This window comes from Triturus cristatus, chromosome 7 (genome assembly GCF_964204655.1).
Source record: "Triturus cristatus chromosome 7, aTriCri1.1, whole genome shotgun sequence".
Taxonomy (NCBI): domain Eukaryota; kingdom Metazoa; phylum Chordata; class Amphibia; order Caudata; family Salamandridae; genus Triturus; species Triturus cristatus.
In genome coordinates this window covers 765,450,238-765,472,321 of record NC_140590.1, presented here as the reverse complement: position 1 = coordinate 765,472,321, position 22,084 = coordinate 765,450,238, and the positions used below count along the sequence as shown (strand labels likewise).

Sequence of the window (22,084 nt, the reverse complement as noted above, 5' to 3'; positions counted from 1 at the left end):
TCATTCGGCAGCGTTGTGGTACACCGAAGCATTGGAGCAGAATGACACTGCAGCTTTACGCTGTGCACCTCTTGTGACTGGCAATTTAGTGTTATGGTATTGCTACAGTTCTAGCAAAGCTTTGTAGCAGCTACTTTCTCTAAGACAGAAAAAAGTTCCAGCGCTTGTGCTGACTGTGGGGGTGGGGGGTTCTGATTTTGAAATGTCACGGGCTTGGAGACGTGTTATTCTTCATGTGTTAATATAGAAAAGAGACAATGAGTGATTCCTCAGCAGCTTGAGGGGCCCCCCTTCACCATTTCATTAGGTCTCGCCTGACCCAGCGCATGCGCTGGTCTGGCGAGACTTATTGAGAGGGCTCCAAAAAGTGCTACCGGGCCAGCCTAGACCTACAGTGCATGTGAGCGGGCGCGCGCGCCGCCGCGCTTTACCGTGATTACTTTCATTTTTGCGGCAGCACGGCCACTTTGATGTTTGATCGGGATCACGATCACTTTCACTTTCGCGGCCGCATGGCCTTTGCACAGCCAATAGATCTCACTTTTGGGACCTTCTAAGTATTTAGTTATGCAACTGTTGCATAGCTAAACATTTATAAGGTCCCAAATGCGAGACCTATTGGCTATGCCAATGCTTGTTTTTTGAAGCGGTATATTTTAGAGTTGTAGTCAAGTATTTTATTTAGTGACCCAAGAAGAATAAAGGGGCACTAGAAAAAAGTTAAGACTATCGGTTTCTTGTCTTTTTAATTTAGTTAAACAACATAACATTTTTCTTAGTAAGCTGGTATTTACATACGGATAGGTAGCATGTTAATTGCACTCCAAAATAAAAACAAAATTATTTTAGTTTTTCTCCATTACATTTTTTGTCTAAAAATTGCGTTTGTAAAAGACTGCCCAGGTAGATAGGACAGCCCGGGTTAAGAATCCTATTTCAAGATGGCCACTGGGTTCTCTCGTAGAAGCGGGTTGCTATTGAAGTGGTGTATCTGTTTTTAGGTCTCAGCGCTAGACGGCGTGCATGCGCTGCCTTGAAGAGAGACATGCTGTATATACTGATGGCTTACAGCCCTCTCATAGGCTTCCAATTTGCTGGTACCATCATCGCTCCAAATTTTTGTTCTACCCATTTGTCAAGGGCATGCATATGTCATGCCTTCTTCCAGTGTTTAGCCCTCTCCGAGAGCACTGCCCAACTACTTTTAAACATAGGCAGCAGACATTGTAGGGCATTGTTTCAGGACTACTTTTTTATTTCTTTAAGAACACGCTCCTTTTCTAGAAGCAGGTATCGATGCAGAAGACATCTCCAGCCTGAATACAAAATGGGCAAGGCGTCTTCCCGCCTCTCCCGGTCCCATGCATGGTAATTTGTGTTATTTTAGCTGGGTGTTGATTTAAAAACACACATGCTGCTTACAAACCAACAGCACCTCCTAATAAGTTTTTAAAAATAAATTCTGCAGTGTGCTCTGGTGCCTAACACAAGTGGGCGGCATTATAAAAAACATGCGCTGCTTATTTACAAGCAACATCTCCTAATATGCAATTTTTCGAGTGCTACAGTCTGCTTCTGCCTTACACAAGATGGCAGCATTAGACTGCATTCCTTCAAATTGACTTAACCTGATACACAAGTTATTTGCATTTTCAGCACAGGATAGTCTTGCTTCAGATCCCTGTCACGCTATCTGAATAATCTCATCTGTTGCCTTACTTAATGTGGCTGCCCACTGACTCCGCTTTCTCATCGTATTTGATGTAGCTGTCTATGAGGCGCACAGTGCTCTCTGGTATTGAAACCGGATCTCCTCTGCTTCCTTTTACCTTGCCTTTGGGCACAGTTACTGGAGAGCCACCTCTTGCTCCCTGGCCGAAGACCAGCAGCTCAGAGTGGGTAGTGTCCCTGCTGCCCTGCTGACACCTCCCATCGCACCCACAATAATGTCTGCCCCACAGTCCTCTAGCGACTCGTATGTGTTAATGGGACGTGTTGCGCTGTGGTGGTATAAAGCGGAGGCAGAGGAAAGAAAAGAACGGATGTCAATGCACTGGGATGGCGCCTATATAGGGCCCTTGCAAGGACGCTAACAACGTGGAGGCAAATGATGCCACATACCGACGCTCCAAAAGTTTTCGGAACCTGTCTGACATCTGGGGATAATTCTAAAGTAAGGAATCTGGGAGAGATAACGTCTCAATCATATAAGGCGTTACCACAGGTAAGTAACTTATTCATTAAAAGCATAAGCTTGCTGTCAAACTAAGGGCCTGATTTTGAGTTGACAGACTGTACTCCATCCAGCAGGGTGGTGGAGGACATACTGACGGACTCCTGCCTGTCATATTATAGACGACCACTGGCCCAGTGGTTAAGGTACACTCATCTCTAAGTGAGGCAGAGGGACCGAGGGTTTGGTAGGCATGGCGCTCCATTGTGTTTGCGACGGAGTTGCCTGTTCACCAAACTCGGGCCCTATCTCCTCGTCTACCACCAATTTAATTTTGATGACCAGCTTTCTCGCCAGTTGAAATGCCTTCACCACTTGCCCAGCATTGTCATATAATTTGATATTCTAATTGAATATTAAGTATTTAAATTCAAAACTTTTGACTTCTGTTCAGACAAATTTCACAATTTTCGCAATAGATCGTCCTATCATTATCCGTCAGATAGAGCGCAGTTCAGATGTATCATTCAGGCAACCGCGAACAGTACTATAAGTGCAGTGTAAAAATGGGCTGGTTGTACTGGACCTTGACCAGTCTTGATATTTTTGTTGCACAGAAGTCTTCATAGCGAGAGCAGTGTTAAAAATACTTTGGTTAATTTAAGGTCTTGTGCTATTGCGAGCATTAGTTTATTACTTTATTAGGACAGCAGTTTATTATAAAATGAGAGTGATACATTTTTTGTTAATAGTACAATAATTGTATTATGTAGATGTTAGCTTGATGTTTTATTATGGGATATTAATGTTTCAAATGATTTGTGATACCAGATTAATGTTTTGATATGGTGTTAGTTTAATCAAAATGGATGTCATTTTTTATTGCTAAAAGTATTTACCATTAGGATTGTTACTCTAAGGTTTTACAGTATTTTTTAGTAATAACACAAATGTTGTAGGACATTAGCGCAATAACTCAAATGATAATGGTCTCCCTGACCAGAAAACTGCAGTCATGATGTTGTTATCTATTTATAACTTAGCATTGCCACACCATCGATAGTGCCATCAAGAAAAAAAGCACTCCATTAAGTGTATGTGGCATCTGCTTGAGGTGCTTGTGGAGTGTGCAGACACACCTTTTGTGATCTCTCCTATAAAGAGTCCTAGCTGTTCGCTGTAAAAGGCCTTTTGTATACAGTACATAGAATGGGCATTGGACCAGCTCCTTGCTTATGATCAAGCTTTCTTGTCTTTCCTTCCTACTCTTGATTTTGTCCCTTACTCACCCTCCCTGAGCGTAGCTTCTTTACCATTGTTTTGATTGGATGAGTTGCGTTCTTCCACTGCAGACAACAAGGATTCATATTTTCATTAGGTCTCGCCTACGCAGCGTGCATGTGCTGCATAGGAGACCTTTAGCCATCCTGCAGCAATTTTTCAAAGCACATACTCGTGCTTGTGGCGGCATACGCCTTGCGGGAGTGCGCAGCGGCACACCACAAACATGAGTATGTGCTTAGAAAAAAAGCAGACTGCTCTCCCCAGCCTGCGTGCACCACTCGCGGGTGCACCCCTCCACCTCTCTCTCCCGCTGCAGCATGCACACCTTTTTTTCTTTTATAAACTTTCAGCGCGAGGCGTGCACTTGTTTTTACAACGGTCATGCAAATATAAACTTGTGTTCCATTCACATAGGCGATTGCAAAACTTACCAGAGTGTTTTGTTCTGTGCATACCCTGCTTCACTAGTCTTTAATTTTTGCAGGGTTTAACTTCTGCGTATGGAATAGTGTTTTTCCTTCCAGCAAGAAATCACAGTTAAAGCACTATGATCTAATGTACGATTCCCAGCAAGTTGTCAAATTACACTTCCAACTTTAGAAAATTCAACTTTGTAAAGAGTAGCCAACAAGCTTCTATGGCAAAACAAGAAAGAAACACATTTGGGCTCTTACAGCCGAGATCGACCCGATCTCATTAAGACCAATAATTCTTCAGTGCCGTGCCTAGCCCGGTCTCCTCTCCTTACCGAAGTGAACATGTGAAGATCATCCAGAATCTCACTCTGCCTCGGTTTCAGCAGCATAGTGGGCATGTGCAGTAGGGCGGGGCTCCTTACATACAGAACGGCAGTACCCAAGATGGCCTCCACCCACTGCCTTCTGGGACTTGAAGTCCAAAATAAAATAATGGTATTTGGACACATTAGAGCCGTTCTGTGGTGATGTGGGCCATTTCCCTAGCAAAGCCCTCTGCTACCAACATCAATGATCACCAACACCCAAGCCACTGTTCCCAGATTCCCGAATGCATTTTGCCACATATGTGCCTTGATGTAGTTTTCAATGTGGCCTTAAAGGTGCGAAAGGGGTGATGATCCACAGGGATCCTGACAATTAGCATGTTCTACCGTATAATGGAACGAACTTGATCAAGGCTGATTGAGGTGAAGGGTGTACCGTATCACTGGCTTCACATAAACCATTGTTTTTACACATGACTGCCAGAACAGCATTCTCATATTCGGCAACTATACTAAAAAAGTATTTTGGTTTGCCATCCAAGGCGAATGGTACACAGCTGCTCCGGCCCCTTGGTAATAGCCCCTGGACAATCGCTGATTCAACGGTTCAGTAGTTTCTGTAGCATTATCAGTACCAGAATAATGGTCAAACACATCTTTTAACTGCTCCATCTAATCACCAGGAGTTTCCCCTTGCTTGTCTTTTTAATTAGAAATCTTCATCCAATCAGTTTTCCCAAAACATTCAATAATAACTCCATTCTCTAGCAGTAATAACAATGGGTTTTTGTTATGGTCAATTGACCTTGCTTAACAATCAATTTTTCGCTTGGCATAATAATGTATAATAATTAACAGTAGCCCAGTTGTGTCTGTAACATTCAAATACAATTTGTAATTCTTCACAGAACTTTTGAGGGGTATCACATAAGCTATGGTATTGTTGCTTGATATTCACCATGACAGAGGGGGATAAGAAGACATGTATGATGACTTGACCTCCTACTCCAGGGCCTGGGTACTCTTGCAAGGATACAGGGGCCTCTGGTTTGATGCAGGCAATTTCACTGGGGTCATCCGTGTCTTCTTGCCAGCCACAACCTCTCTCTCTACCTCTGTCTCTCTCTCTACCTCTACCTCTACCTCTCTCTCTCTACCTACCTCTACCTCTCTACCTCTACCTCTCTCTCTCTCTCTCTACACCTCTCTCTCTCTACCTCTCTCTCTCTCTACCTCTCTCTACCTCTCTAGCTCTCTACACCTCTCTAGCTCTCTACACCTCTCTACCTCTCTACACCTCTCCACCTCTCAACCAGTTGAATTCCAGGAATCCCAAACCATCAGTATTTCAAATCTGCACGTGAAACGTGGGTAGGATGAGCCATGCAGCTCAGAAAGGGATGTTCTTTTTACATAATTTGTATTTAATAGAATTGGGAAGCAGGAGAACAGTCTCACATTTGAGATAGGGATTCACATACACTGGTGACCGCTTTTGGCTTTAAAACCATTCAAAGATGGCTACAGCTTCTACGTGGGATGCGGTGGACTAAGTGGGAACCGGAGCCCTATAGCACTGCTTGTCCTTAAAAAAAACAAGTATTGACATAGCCAATAGGTCTCCCCTTTGGGACCTTATAAGTGTTTAGTTGTCCAGTACAATATCCTTGGTGCAACAACATCAAGTGTTGCATGGCTAAACACTTATAAGGTCCCAAAGGCGAGACCTATTGGCTATGCCAATGCTTGTTTGTCTTTTTTTACTACATGGAAGCACTTGATTTTCCCCGATCTCTTCCTTGACTGCTCACCACCACCCTTCTCCAGTTCTCTGGTCCATTGCGCTCTCACCCTTGCCTCTTAGGCCTTTTAAAATATATTTTTAAATACTTTTTCCAAAGTTACCTTTGCTAGAGCCCAACAGCTGATCACTTCTATTAGGCAACCTGCTGCCCTGTTTTCGTTTACACCACATCCCTTACTTTCCATTGTCATTCCCATCACCCCCTTATTTCATTTATATTTTTAAATGATTTTTATGCGAACCCGGCAGTTGCACCTGCTACTGGGCCACTCACTCACTTTGGTTCTGTGCTCCACGCAAACTTTAAAAAAAAATTAGCATTCGAAAATGGTTGTCTGACAGCTCGGAACAGTAAATACAGCATTAAATTAAAATGCCATAAGGCCATTGGTCCATCACATGCCCATGCACACATGAGCGGCCATCTTGGGATGCTTTTATTTATGAGAAAAAACATTCCTACATGGCCACTGATGTGTTAATGAAGTTGTGGACATCTTGGAATGCTTTTTCTCATGAAGGACGGGCCTGTGCATGTGTCATAATGCACTGTTCGCCCTTTTTGATTTATTGTATTATTTTTGTTTGTTTTGGCTATGCCTAAGTAATTAAGCAAGGACAAAGCTAGTAACTTTGGTAACACATTTTAACGCCAGGGCTTTGCCTACGCTTTTTTACCCTAATGTATAACCTCATCAACTATCTTCTTCAAGTAATACTTCCTTTTAAAAATAGCCTGCACATGTTTAAGTCTGCAGATAGCTTTAACCCATTTAGACATTGTATATCTGACAGAAGACAAAAACTTGTTTGTATGATTTCTTCCCTAAACTTTTAGCCAGCACCTTGTTTTTTTTTGTTTTTTGTTTTGTTTTTTTGTCCTCATTTTGCCCTTGGAAAATCGCATAGAAGCTCTAGGAGAGAAGAAAAAATACAATACACTGTCACAGGTAAACTGGTAGTGCTCTCACAGACTAGGATAGCACTCAGTGTTATTCATAGACTCTCCAGAAAATACACAGCAAGAAATTAATCCATGTAGGGGCAATGTTGCTGTTTTTAAATACCCATGTCTGGGTATATCTATACCTAGGAGGGAGAGCAGACCAAGCAGCGTTAATCATCGGACAATGGGGGGAAAAAAACAAAAAAACCCATACACACACTTAGGACCAATTCAAGAGGTGCCAAAAATCTCTTTTTTCGGGATTACCCGATCTTACTAGGTCCATTTTTGATATTCGCAATACTGATGAACGCCAGTCCAGCAAGGTGGGAGGCCGTGGGTCCTTCCATTTCCTACATATCTCTCTTCTTGCAAGTAGGATGCAGTAGAACAAGAGTTATTTAACCGAACCTTGGACTTCCGGTGATGTTCCAAAAATTACAAACAGTGCATTAATTGAAATTTGATGCCCCACAGATGTTGTCAACAGCGTGCTAATAGTGTCCCAAAAAGGTAACACCAATGAGCATTCATAGAACATATGTAGGTCCGAGGCTGCTGACAATCCGCATGCCACAGTGGATTCCTTAGAAAATTTAGATAACCGCTGTGGGGAGTAATGAGCCCTGTGTAACGTAAAGAGGTGATTCCTACACAACCACGATGGCTTCACTGTATCCCATAAGATTTTAAAAGAGGAATACCAGATGTTCTCAAGGTCTTCCCCTGGGAAAGAGGAACTCCACAATGTCTCAGGTAAGGCAAACTCCCCGTCAACCTCATCTAGTAACAGGTTATACCAGAACGAAATCTCTTTAGTTGCAGGGGGTCTATCCATCAACAGGGTCACTATACTACTCTCACCACCTATTTGGAATCCACCTCTGGCGGAACTCTGAATACGGGCCCAACTTGCCATCTGTAGATATTTAAATTTAGAGAGACCTAACCCCTCTCTAGCTAGTATGTGGTCCCAAGATAACAAAACTCCATCAAAAAAGAGATCTCCCCAAGTTTCCAGACCCGCCTCTCTCAGAGGTACTGCCAAACTATCCAGAAGCCATGCCGGGGAACCGGGAGAGTTCCATAATGGTGACCTACCTGAGAAATAACCCACCTTTATTGCCCCTCTTAGTTTGACCCATGTTTTTATAAAGCCCAACAGAATCTTCAACTTAATCTTTTAAAAAAAACTTAGGATCCCCAAATTTAAACAAAAAGCCATTCTGGTCTACTCCCCCTCCTCTCAATAATACAGCAAACATGCTTCCTATACCCTCATTTATCGGCATCTTAAGCAGCATCCTGGCATGGGATAGTTGGAAAGCCCAAGCATATAGTTGTAAATCAGGTGCTGCTAGTCCCCCCTTTTCTCTACGGCGCCTAATCTTTTTCCATGCTATCCGAGGTGCATGCTCGTTCCAAATGAAAGAACTGATATAGCCTTGGAATTTTTGTAGAGTAGAAGGTTCAAAATACAACGGAATACTGTTGAACAAAAAAGAAATTTGGGGTAAAATAAACATCTTTACCAAATTAGCTCTACCCAAGATGGAAAGGGAGAGCGAAGACCATGATCTCATAAGCCTTCTACAATCTCTTTTCACTATATCTAGGTTCAGCGGTACGATTTTATCTATATCCCTAACGATGGTAAGTCCGAGATAACGCATGGAACAATTGGGCTGGACCCCTGCCACTGGCTCAGCCTCATTCCATATCATCATCTCTGTTTTGGATGCATTAATCTGGTATCCTGACATCCCACCATAGTCATTGGCCTGTGCAATGACCGCAGGTAGTGCTGTACTCAAGTCGGAAGAAAAAATGAGAATGTCATCCGCATACAGGGCTACCTTCCTCTCCCATCCCCCATAGATAAAAGGCTTGATATTAACATCATCCCTCAATCGTTGGGCAAAGGGCTCGATGTATAAATCAAATAGGAGAGGGGAGAGTGGGCAGCACCTTGTTGAATAACGGATATAACCTTATTGATTGTAAAAGTAAAATTACAAATGTCATAATGATTTTTGATTTTGGCGAACAGAAAGGGATAACTAATGGTGCCACACATGAAGCAAAGCCAGTTTGCCCCCTAGTTCTCTTATTTCAGGTGCAAGAATATTTTTCTGTTATTGAGATTTTGTCACGAGACATAAACTTTGCCACAGCAATCCTGAAGAACACATTCCTTTGCCAAAACACGGCAGGTAAGACATATCTATGCCAATCTCCCCGGGTCCCTCCTAGAGTTTCAAACCGTCAACCCTTCAAATCATTGAGATTGTGGTCTTTTACTGCCCCCCTACTCAGGGTGGCCTATTGTTTGGAGGCTTTGACACAGCAGGTCAGCCACTCAGCAAGTTCATCTGCGACTTTATCATCTCTTTGTGTAATCTTCATGTGCTGTTCGTCTGCTAAAGCCCAGTTTTTCTTCCATCGTGCCAACCCCGGGGTCCCACCTCTGCCTAGTGTGCAGCAATTCTCCAAGACCGTTCCCAATGCCCTAATTTCCCTTCTCATACTGCAGTGCTTACATTTCGGCCTTATCCCCAGGAACCAGGCTTTCGCAGATTTACTAATAGATGCAAGAATTTTACCTCTTCAGATTTGGGGGATTTTAGTCGTGCGTTTGTAGAGGGAAGTATGCAAATTCCTGTGCCCCCATGGAATATAAGGTCAGCTAGAAAGTCAAGAATGGAATGGTATCCTCTCACTCCGCATATAATTTTCATGCGGCGCCCCGCAGCGTGCACATTGCTGCTGAATTGCTTACTATTGAAATAAAGCGGGCCCATTGCACGGTATGTGGAGCAATCTTAGTTTTTTGTGTTGATGCTTGGGAAAAATAAGTAAGAGGCTGTTATAATACTGCTATGCTGCCCCTCCTGTCCTAAAATTATCACCTTGCCTGCCATAGTTAAACACACCTACTGTAGGTGCGAAAGGCTGGATGGGAAAGTACTTGAGTATGTCATCCTTCCAGGGCACAGGCGCAGTCTTCTGCACTGGATGTGAGTATGGTGGTACTTTAATTACCCATCTGACTGTAATAGGACATATGAAGAGAGAGTAGAAAGTGCAGGAAACTCTCAGGCTATTGTAGGAAACATTTAAGTGACATTTGTCATTTAGTTATATGTGTGTATATAAATATATTATCTACTGGCGGTCGCCAGTAGATAGTTATAGTTAGGACCGAGTTCCCATAGGAAATCTGAAAATTCCATTTTGAATAACTTTGGCGCCGGTTGACGAATCCTCGCGAAATTTTCAAAACTAATGGGGCGCTCCGCTCAGCTCCTACCCTGAAAGTCTCGGGGTGATTTGTCAAGCAGGGGCTGAGAAAAAAGGGGGGTCCCAAAACGCGTTTTCCCCATGCATTTTCCCATAGGACCTTTAGTCAAAGGTACAGCCCGAACGGCTGAACAGAATTACTTAAAATTTGGCAAAGAGGTAGTCCTCAGGTCAGGGATGTGCCTTTTGCATATATGGTGTCAATCTGTTCAGTAGTTTCTGAGAAAATTGCTTTTAAAAGTACATAAATATCTATATGCGTGCACCGTGCGTTATAGTTAGTTCAGCTAAATATAACTCGCGCGACCGCAATCCACTGCTGATGATGTCACATATTACATCACTGTATTCACTAAGATACTGTTAATAAGTCAGTTATACAATTAATTTTACAAAAAAAACCATCCATTTAGACACTTATTTACCCGTTTATTCTTCCATTAACCTTTAGATATACATATATAAAAAATATTTATTTTTCAGAAAGACACATATTCACTGGATGATGTCATCAGTGATGTCATTTGAGATGTCATCAGTGATGTCACTGACCATGTCATGAGTGATGTAATATGTGACGTCATCAGCAGTGGACTGCGGTCGCGCGAGTTATATTTAGCTGAACTAACTATAACGGGGGAATTTCAATGGTTTTTTACGAGTGAAATGTCCAGCTAACTAGAACATGTGTGAAACCTATGGTTTTTTCAGTGAATTTGCAAGGTTTTTAAAATGCTAATTCCTAACTATAACGTGTGTGAAACCTATGGTTTTTCAAGTGAATATATATATATATATATATATATATATTCACTGAAAAAACCATAGGTTTCACACATGTTATAGTTAGCGGAAATTTTACTGATAAAAAACCAATGAAATTCCCCCGTTATAGTTAGTGCAGGCAACTATAACTCACGCGACCGCAATCCTCTGCTGATGCTAATACTGTATTTAGACACTTATTTGCCCATGTCTTCTTCCATACATTTTTAGCTATACATATATTACAAATATTTTTTTTTCATAAAGACACATATGTGATCAGCAGAAGATTGCGGTCACGTGAGTTATAGTTGCCTGCACTAACTATAACGGGGGAATTTCATTGGTTTTTTATCAGTAAAATTTCCGCTAACTATAACATGTGTGAAACCTATGGTTTTTTCAGTGAATTTGCAAGGTTTTTTAAATGCTAATTCCTAACTATAACGTGTGTGAAACCTATGGTTTTTTCAGTGAATTTGTACGGTTTTTTAAATGCTAAGTTACTTTACGCCATTCGTGGCGTGCGCGCCCACTTAACGCAGTTCGTTCCGTGCGCGCACGGTGCGCTTCGCGCACCGTGCGCGCACAGTAAGCACGCGGTGCGCTACGCGCACCGCGTGCCCACGTTACGCTAGATGGGCCATGTACGCACGATGCGCTTCGCGCACCGTGCGCACATGGAGGACATATGATGCACTTCGTTTTGAAAGGTAATATTGTAATTTTTCGTAATTTTTATAAGCCATGCACAAATGGAGCCCTTCGGGCACCATTTGCACACGGGGTGGACAGAGTGTGGATAATGTTTTTTTTTTTTTTTTTTTAAATATTATAGTTTATCTCAGCTGTTATAAGTCATGCACAATTGGTGGCCTTCGGCCACCAATTGCACACGGGGTGGGGAGAGTGTGGATAATTTTTTTTTTTATATAATTTTTTACCGTACGCGTACGGTAAGCGAAATCGGCGAAATTAGCGAAAAAAAAAAATTCCGTTTTTGGCCTTGGGGGATCTTTGGGGACTCCCTCAACATGGCTATGTGTGTGGGAGCTGTCTAAACAGCCCCTTTACATGTTTTTGTGCTTTGTATTTTCATCATCACTCTCAGTGCGAGAGAGAAAATGGCGGCCGCCGCTTCCTGGTTTCGGCCGATTCGAATGTTTACTAAGATCTAAGAGCCAATCAGAATCGCGCTCGCGCACGCCACCGTACGCGTACGGTAAGCGTACCGTAAGCGCACCGTAAGCTGGCTCAGATATATATATTGATTTAAAGGCTATTTTCTCAGAATCTACTGAACAGATTTACACCAAACCTACAAAAGGCACTTCCTTGACCTGAGGACTACCTCTCTGCCAAATTTCAAGTAATTCTGTTCAGCCGTTCGGGCTGTAGCCCTGTCTAAAGGTCCTATGGAAAAATGCATGGGAAAAACGCGTTTTGGGACCCCCCTTTTATCTCAGCCCCCGCTTGACGAATCCCCCCGAGACTTTCAGGGTAGGAGCGGAGCGTAGCGCCCCACCTATTTTGAACAATTCGCGAGGATTTGTCGACCGGCGCCAAAGTTATTCAAAATAGAATGTTGCGGATTTCCTATGGAAACGTGGTCCTAACTATAACTACCTACTGGCGACCGCCAGTAGGTAATATATATATATATATATATAGCACAACTGTAATACAGATGGACATCAGAGTGCTTCAAAAGAACTCCAGGAACACATTTTTTGAAACCATTTTATTTAAATTAGATTTGTGGCACTAAAGAATCGCACTTGCGTTTTGAGTGGTGCATGTTTCTGCACTTTTGTAATTAGAGCGGGCTTAAAGATTGCAATTCATCTGGATTTGTGCTTCTTACTTTCTTCCTTAGCATGGCAGTGTGTGGAGAGAGACCTTCGGAGCCAACTTTCAGGCAGCGAGAGGGGCCTGGTCGAGGAGTATGTGGAGAAGAACCCAAGCCTCAACCTGAAGTGTAAGTGAACCATAAACCATGGGGCGGGGAGGCTGAGAGCCCAGAGCACTGCATGCTGCACATAAGGAGAACTGGTAGTTGGGTACACAGTGTAGCCCATTTCCCTTGCAGTAAAACTGTAGCTCTGTACTCGGCTCCATCTCACAGGGAGAGAGAGGTTTGTTGGATAAGCAGTGCGTGTAGTGCAGCTGCGTCTGGATAAGGAGTGTTGTATATCCTTACTGCCGTCATTCTTTCCTGCAGTAATACCACAGCCGAGTAAGCAGGCCTGTACCTCTTTCCAGGGTTAGTTTGACCACTTTCGAGGGTTAAATTGGGCAGCTTGGTGCACCGTGCAGTGAGTGGCCCCACTGTATGATTCGGCAGTTGGGTAAGTAATACAGTGTATCATCCTTGCAGCGAGAAATGCCAGTGCGCTTTCTGTACGGGGATACTGGTATCGTGGGTAACCAGTGCAATGCATCCTCTCATGCAAACTCTGACATTGGGCCGTGCATGGCATTCTTCAAACAAAGAGACTGTAGATGAGTATACAATGCAGTGCCTTCTCTACACAGTAAGACTATGGATGGGTAAAGAGTTCATTGCATCATTCCACTCTGTTACTGTGTGGTGTATTGTGCATCTTAGTGCATTCTACAGTTGCATAGGCTGTAATGGTGGTGCTTTCTGCCTGCAGCAACACCATACAGCTGGGTAAACAATCAAAAACCCACTAGCCTATTTCATTTTCAAAAACACAATATTTCATCATATCAATTTAATCAAATTTAAAGAAAAATGATTTAAAACCGAAGAGAATGTTCTCCGGATAGGACAGGTGTGAATACCTTCTATAAAGTTTGGAGATAACAAATAGTTGATATAACCCCCATATATATTTTCATATGAAAATGGACATTGAAGGAGAGGTCCTGAAGAAGGTGGTTTTGAGTCATTCTGGCCACCGAAATGTGCGTTGACTATTGAGCAACCTGGGTAAGACACTGCAATGGAATACTGAAGAGGGGTCTCCTCTCTGTGCTATTAAGAAGTCACCCGGGGGTGAGGGAGGAGTGTCTTGAGATTGTGTGACTGTATGCCTGGTATGAATGTGAGATTGGTCTGTCTGACTTGAGATGGCATGCCACCAGAGATACTTAGGGGATCAGTTGGGCTCTCTGATATGAGATGACATGTTACCTGAGATACTTAGCGGATCAGTTGGGCTGTCTGACATGAGATGACATGCTGCCTGAGATACTTAAGGGCATTAGTTGAGCTGTCTGGCATGAGATGGCATGCGTCCCGAGATGCTTAGTACATCAGTTGGGCTGTCTGGCATGTGATGGCATGCCGCCTGAGATGCTTAGGGCATCTGTTGGGCTGTCTGTCAGGAGATGGCATGCCGCCTGAGATGCTTAGGGGATCAGTTGGGCTGTCTGGCATGAGATGGCATGCTGCCTGAGATACTTAGGGCATCAGTTGGGCTGTCTGACATGAGAGGACATGCCGCCTGAGATACTTATGGATCAGTTGGGCTGTTTGACATGAGATGACATGCTACCTGAGATACTTAGGGGGTCAGTTGGGCTGTCTGACATTAGATGGCATGCTACAAGAGATAGTTGGGGCATCAGTTGGGCTGTCTGGCATGAGATTACATGCTGCCTGAGATACTTAAGGGGATCAATTGGGCTGTCTGGCATGAGATGGCATGCCACCTGAGATGCTTAGGGCATCAGTTGGGCTGTCTGGCATGAGATGGCATGCTACCTGAGATACTTAGGGGATCAGTTGGGCTGTCTTATATGAGATGACATGCTGCCTGAGATACTTATGGATCAGTTGGGCTGTCCATCTGCCATGACGTTGGGCGGTTGCAGGATCATTTCTTTGCGTCCTCTCGCTTTGAGACACATTGCGTTTCCTTCTGCAAGCAGATGCAGCTAATATTAAGCAGTATGAGTGGAGGTGAGCCAGCAATGCAGTGCATCATCCCATTTTATTTAGTGTATTCCTCGCATGGTGAAACTGCAGCTGGGCAGGCAATGCAGTGTATCCTCCCCGCTCCCCATGGTAATATTGCATCTGAGTGCGCACTGCAGCACACACTCCTCGCACTAAAATTGTTGCTCCGTAGCCAGCACCTTGAAGCCACCATGCAGCGATACTGCAATGGGGCATGCAATGCAGTTGCGTATTCGGTATCTGGTGCGGATGGAATCCTCTCTACAGTGAAAGCAGCCACTTTGAGTTATCCTATAATAATAAACACCGGGCATCTGTTGAAGAAATGCAGTGCCTCCTTTTAATTGTGAGAGTGAGGCTCTGGGTGTGCTACATAGTGCCTCCTCCCAGGTGAGATCTGGAAGCTGGGTGCGCAGTGCAGTGTTTCCCCAATGAGACAGCAGTTGTTTGCTATTCCTTCCCCTTCTCCTCACAGTGAGGCTGCAGCTGTTTACACCTTATAGATCCCCCATGCCACGTGTATACTGAAGCTGAAGCAGTGCAGTCGATCACTTCATTGGGCTGGACAAGCTCCTTCCTTTCTGAGTGGGTGAACAGTGCACCATACCCTAGTGACCACACCGTCATCCGCTTCAGTCAACACGCATACACAGACATCACCCAAAGATTACACTGACACTTTATTTGTGGGTGAAGAACTGCTGCAGGTTTATTTCATACAACACAGTATGATAATAAAATTGGGTTATCTTACGGGCGATCCAGGGCAGGCAGCCCCTTGCTGCCCGCCCGCCTGGTGAGCCAGCACACACGGTGGGTCGATGCCCGGCAGTGTGGCACATAAATATTTGCAGATCATCCACTGGGTCACGTGATCTGCCTCCTACTCCCGCCCCTTCCGACAGGGGCGGAGCGTGTTGTGGCCACCCCCGGTTGGTCAGGCCCCCCAACCGCCCGAAGGACTAACGGGGCGCCGTCGCGGTCTTCCCAGAACCCCCTTCGGCTCCTGGACCTTGGCTCGGGCACCCTTACTGTGCCAGACAGGGGTACCCTTACTGTACCGCCTGTCGCAGAGGTACCCTTACTGTACCAGACTGCATCCAGATCGCCCTGTAACTCCGCCTGCAACGCAAAAAGAAAACATTAAACATTCCAATAACGCGCTGTGCCTGACACGTGGGGTAAGAGGAAAGGGCGGGAGAACGCGTGTCCAGGCTGGTGCGGCGCGCAGGAGACAGAGGAGGAACTGGGCAGGAGAGCCAACTAAGTAGGGGGGTAAGCCGCGCCCCCTGGCCCGCCTCCAGCTTCACACGATAGGGGGGTCCTACCCAAGTGGGCGTCGGCCTCGCGCGCGAGGCAGCACAAGGGGGGAAGGCTCCGACGGGCGGCCACTAGAATGCTGCCCTGCTGATGTCCCACTGCTTGGGACGCGGGCAGCGGCATAGTGACCACACCGTCATCCGCTTCAGTCAACACGCATACACAGACATCACCCAAAGATTACACTGACACTTTATTTGTGGGTGAAGAACTGCTGCAGGTTTATTTCATACAACACAGTATGATAATAAAATTGGGTTATCTTACGGGCGATCCAGGGCAGGCAGCCCCTTGCTGCCCGCCCGCCTGGTGAGCCAGCACACACGGTGGGTCGATGCCCGGCAGTGTGGCACATAAATATTTGCAGATCATCCACTGGGTCACGTGATCTGCCTCCTACTCCCGCCCCTTCCGACAGGGGCGGAGCGTGTTGTGGCCACCCCCGGTTGGTCAGGCCCCCCAACCGCCCGAAGGACTAACGGGGCGCCGTCGCGGTCTTCCCAGAACCCCCTTCGGCTCCTGGACCTTGGCTCGGGCACCCTTACTGTGCCGGACAGGGGTACCCTTACTGTACCGCCTGTCGCAGAGGTACCCTTACTGTACCAGACTGCATCCAGATCGCCCTGTAACTCCGCCACAGCTCTGGGGAGGCTACCGTCGCTGCCAGAGCCCCCCCTTCCTCCCTTTGCTGTTATATGTGCCCTGCCCCTGCGAGCCAGCTTAATGGGCTAAATTAGGGGTCCTGTTCTGTAACCCGTAAAAGACGGCATTAATTTGCAACATTACACAGAAGCCCAGGGCAGACGAACAAAGGATGTCTTTTGGCCCCACTGCCGTAAGCTTAGGCGTGACTGGTGTTCCTAACCTTCTAAGCGAAGCCACAGCAGCTCGTCCTAACGTAATTATGGGAAGATCTAGCACCTGCATGTGGAGCCAGAACTGAACCATAGCTGAATTCCTCAATCCATCGATTCCCTTCATATCCTAGCACGAAGGTTTTAATTTCCACTCTATCTCCAAAGGTGATGTATTGATAGCGTCATGGTTCCTGGGTTGCTGCTGCTACTGCGAGGATTGCATGATTTGTCGGCTGGGCAAGACATTTTTAACGCAACTGCTAATCGGACGCCGTTTATCATGACTCCGGATAAAGCCAATTTGACTGACTGAGCTGCCGAAGGATACATCTCTCAGCTCGGGGACCCAAATATGTGAATGTTTCCCAACTCCCTGGCTCCAAGAGAGGCTGAGCGGGAAGAGCAACACCTAAATCAGTTTCTCAGGCTGGGAAATATGGCATTGGTAACAAGGCATAGGTGAATTAGGCACTTATGGACCTGCAATCCTATTGCGATTTTCCAATTGGCCAAAATAAGTGCCTTCCTGGCGTGTAATTGTGTTCCCAACAGCACAACAAGCAGGGTGAAGGTAGCGTGTGAGTCGGCCGCTTACCTACGTATATAAACACAAGCTGACATCACGGGTATGTAAATTTTGCTTCCTTTCACAGGTATTATCCTATTGCTTACCGCAAACTGACCCATATCTCAGCAACATCTCCTCGTTTTAGCCTTTCTACTTGCAAATTAAGTTACATTAAATTGGACGATAGAGTCTTATACTAGTCCCGCTGTCCAACCCAATCATTTCTTGCTCTCCACTGGGACAGCGTATACAATTGCCTCGCTTGGTGAATAGCAGCTAGCTTTCTGATGGAAAGGGTCAAAAGGTGTGCCTACAGTCCTTGTTATACCGGTGTTGCTGTGCTATGGTAATTCGTGGTGCCGCCATAGTGGCTTGAAAATGAAACGTCATATTTTATCAAATGATTTGTTGTGAGCCCCAGATATGATATCGTTCATATCATCATGGTTGACAGTGTCTCTATCTTGCCAATACCTGGGGCACGTCCGCCTTAAATGACGACATTACATCTGGCTTTCCGCTAGCCTTGCCCATTAACCTGTAAAATGTCTGTGGAGAGCAGCACGTCTCTGGTCATGCTCAAGGTCGCTCTCTGCTCTCTCAATTATTACCATGGGCTGGGGCAAGCCATACACGGGTGTCTGGTTGAAGTATGCCCAGGTCATTGACACTCTCCCACGCGCAGTGCTGTGAACCGTTTGAAGTAGTTCATCAGATTCAGCCAGCCACCCCCTAGGTGGAGGCTTGCACTCCCAAACTTCTGCTCGTGTAAAACCCGGCCCACCTCCAGTTCAGTGAAATTTAGTACTTCACGACACTGACAACCCCAGGGGCAAAATACTGGGCTGTGTAAATGCGGCCAGACACCACCATGAACAATTAGCTTGGAGTGGATGGGTGTTGCCTAGGCTGGCTGGAGGCAAAACCTTTGACCATCACTCCTGGCAAGATGTGCCAACGCAGGTAGCATAAAGAGTTACCCTGCCCTCCTTATTTCCTTTCCCAGATCGACACAGGTTGAAGAAGAATGCCCCTTCCCGAAAGGTCACGGCCTTATCCCTGAAGCCTATCCATACAGCATTCTACCGTAAATCTACAGCATTGCTTGTAAAGCGATATCTGGTTCCCCAATTATTCGTGGTCGATATGCTCTTCCTCAGTTTGACCAAAATCTTAGCTAATCGTACGCCTGCCTAATTCCCAGGGCTGTCTGGTTTAATGCTTTCGCCTGGAATTGCCCCCCCCAAATGTGGCCTTGCACTGAACCTTCTTCTGGCCCTGGCGCCTATCAAACCACAGTGACAGCCTCTGTCACCTTCATACAATACATAAACAAACCTCACAAGGTCGCAGAAGCGGCAGCCAGGCTAAGTTTCGGTCAACCCTGTCACTCTCTGCTTTCCCTGGCCTCCCTGTGGCAGGGAGAAGAACCTCAAAGATGTTAAGTGTGATAGACAAGCCTAGGCCTTCCGCCTGTCTCAAACAGCTCATGCTGCTGCCTATCCTATATAGACTAAGCTGCCACTATGACTGGGTTGCCGAAAATATCCCACCAGCTGTTTCCTAATAGCAAGGCTAAAGATGAAAGGCAGCCGCATCTCTTGACTTCAGCGTGGAACTACACAATACCTTCAAGATGTTATGTATGATACACAAACCCAAGCCCACAACTTGCCTCAACACCGCACAGGCTGCTGACTTTCCCATATACGCTAAGCTGCCACTATGACTAATTTGAGAGAAACCTTACCCCAGCTGTTCTTTAATAGCAAGGCAAAGATGAGGCAGCAGCATCTCCTGACTCAAGCGTTGAACTTACAATAATAACATTGGTCGCTCAATTACTGTGTTACCTTTCCACAAGCTGACCATTGCACCATGGTTGAGACTGGGATTTAGGCTGAACATTGACATATTTGTACACCTGCTGCCAGGGGACATATATCTACCTATATACCTGCCCTTATCCTGTTGCACCACTTGGGACACAACTTCGTCCCTTCGTACCTACCGGCATGGAACTAATGCCAACGAGATACCCCCTATTACCGGATACTCCTAATAAATGCTGCATTTTGGTACAAAAATACCAGGGGATACATGCAAAAAAGGGGGGGGGGCTCTCGAGTGCGTGGGAACCCATGTCATTGCGATTAGTAACTGTTGCTCTGTTCGAGCTAGAACATGCGACTTATTCATTTAATCAACTAATCTGTATGAACTAACTGCCCCTTATGACCGAGTTGCAGAAAACTTTACAACAGCTGTTTCAGAAGAGCGAGGCGAAAGATGAAAAGCGGCAGCATCTCTTGGCTTAAGCGTGGCACTCACGGAACAAATTGTGACACCTAACGAACTTCGCCGCACTTTACTAAGTAAACCATGGCCACCAGAAGCGGCTTCCGTGAGATGGCCTTCTCAGTAGGGGCGTGGAGCTAGCACCTCCACACCAAAGTGCACGCCCTCCGAGCAACAACAGGCCCGAGAATCGCGCAGAGCATATTACAGATAGGCTCATTAGTCTGCGTGAAAATGCAGGATTCAGCAGCATAGCTATTTGCTCCGTTGTTTCCCTCTGCCATATACTCCCCTGTAAGAAGAGTTTGAAATGTTGCCAACTTATGACACTTTGACAGTGTTTGCGGGACCCGAACCCTTGTCCTGTGAGAGCCTTGATAACCAGAGGCACAAGACTTACCATTGGGCTATAGCTCCTGGTAGCAAAAGTGACAGCACCATCAGAAACCAGCGACAGGAAAAGGGGGGGCGCCTGGGTGGAAGCATCTGCATACTGAAAAGAAAGGCCAAAGGACTGAAAAAACAACAAGCACCTTTGCTAGGTTTAACACACACTCTGATCTAGGCGCATAGCCGCCAAACCGACAAGAGCATTATAATACCTTTAAAATCTGCTTCCAAAATAGCATCATCCCGGTGTTCCCCTTTGGGCTTCCCATCCAAGTACTAGCCGGCCTGGCCCTGCGTAACCTCAGGATGACCCGTGAACGTGCACAAGGAGTCAGTGTGTGAACATGGAGCTAAAGTTGCATCACACACTATGCAGTGTACACCGGGGCACAAGGTGTACCAACAGTGCACTGCAAAAACAGCCTTTGGGCACAACAAGCACACAGAAGGCATTAACGGGCTAAAGGTAGCACAGGCCGTGTATTATTGCTCTGATAGTCTTCTTTAGCACAAGACGCGTAAACAACGTTGCACAAGAAGTGCTGACAGTGCATTAATGAGACAGCTTGCGGGCATGAAAAAACAGAGTGCTACTAGAAAATGTCCAGGCACAGGGAGCACCCCGGGCATTACTGCGACGGTCTGTGGGCACAAGGTGCACACACAGGGAATAATTAACACGCATCGGAAAGTAGATTCCCTGTTTTTGCTGCCTACGCACTAGCCAGCCAAATTATTTAGGCTACCCGCGGCACCACTAAGATTCTTGCCAGACCCCCCTCCGCCCCCAGGATCCAGGCTGGAGCTCGGGCAAAGCGTACCCCGGCTCAGGCTTCCGTCCTGTGCGCCGAGCCTTCCATCAACAGCTGTACAGTATTAAAATCATTGACGAGCAAACGTTTAAGTGTGTCACGTCAGCAAATCCTTTTAAAAATGCCGCCTTTACATTTCGTTGTGGCCTACCACGCCCACAAGTTGCCGCTCCGCTTGCTGCCCGCAGCGGGAATGAAAGGAGGGAGCACAGGCACAGGACCGGTAGAGAGCGTGGCAAACAAAGCACAACAGCCGAAACTGGGGGTCACTGAGGCAGCAAGTGAACTGTCCTGCGGGGAGACTAAACTCACGGAACACTCCAGCCCAACCAAGCGGTCGTGCATTCAACAATTATTTAACGGTGAACATATCATGTGACAAGCAATACGGCCTTATGTTCGCGTTAACATCGGTAAGTGCGCGCGTTGGGTTATAACGGCGAATTGCGGCATGAAGGGGATGGAATGGGATCGTTACAACAGGGGGGGGGGGAACTGCTCGTGCTTAGTCCATGGTAAGAGCACACGGCGACGCAAATACCCCCAGCACCGACTGTGAGCCCCCCCTCAATGGCTTATGGCCACGAGGCTGCCGGCGACGCGGTGTGCAGGCAACTGGGCCCAACAACCAAGACAAACTGCCCACTTGTAGCGGCGCCACGCACAAACAAGAAACCACACCTGTAAAGCGTGAACAATCACCCGTCAGGGCCTCCGGGCGCCAATTAGCCGCCGGCTCCTGGGAGAAGCGAGACCGATTGCATTGCAATTGCCCGCCCCTGTTAGGCAGGGGTAGATAGGGTGATTTGCAGGGTCACCGGATGCTCAGCGTCTATCCCGAGACTCGAATCCGGTCCAGGTTCGAGGTTGGCCGCTCTCGCCGTTAGGCCAGCTCCG

General features: G+C 46.1%; 1 protein-coding gene across 2 annotated transcripts in view; it reads left to right on the top strand.

The window, feature by feature from the left end:
- The window catches only part of MCRIP1 (MAPK regulated corepressor interacting protein 1), a 138,713-nt gene that overhangs the window by 70,544 nt on the left and 46,085 nt on the right, over positions 1-22,084 (top strand). For both annotated transcript variants that reach the window (XM_085617526.1, XM_085617525.1), the window contains one exon: positions 12,891-12,992. In XM_085617526.1, the coding sequence (XP_085473652.1) occupies positions 12,891-12,992 (102 nt within the window). The remainder of the gene's footprint in view (positions 1-12,890; positions 12,993-22,084) is intronic.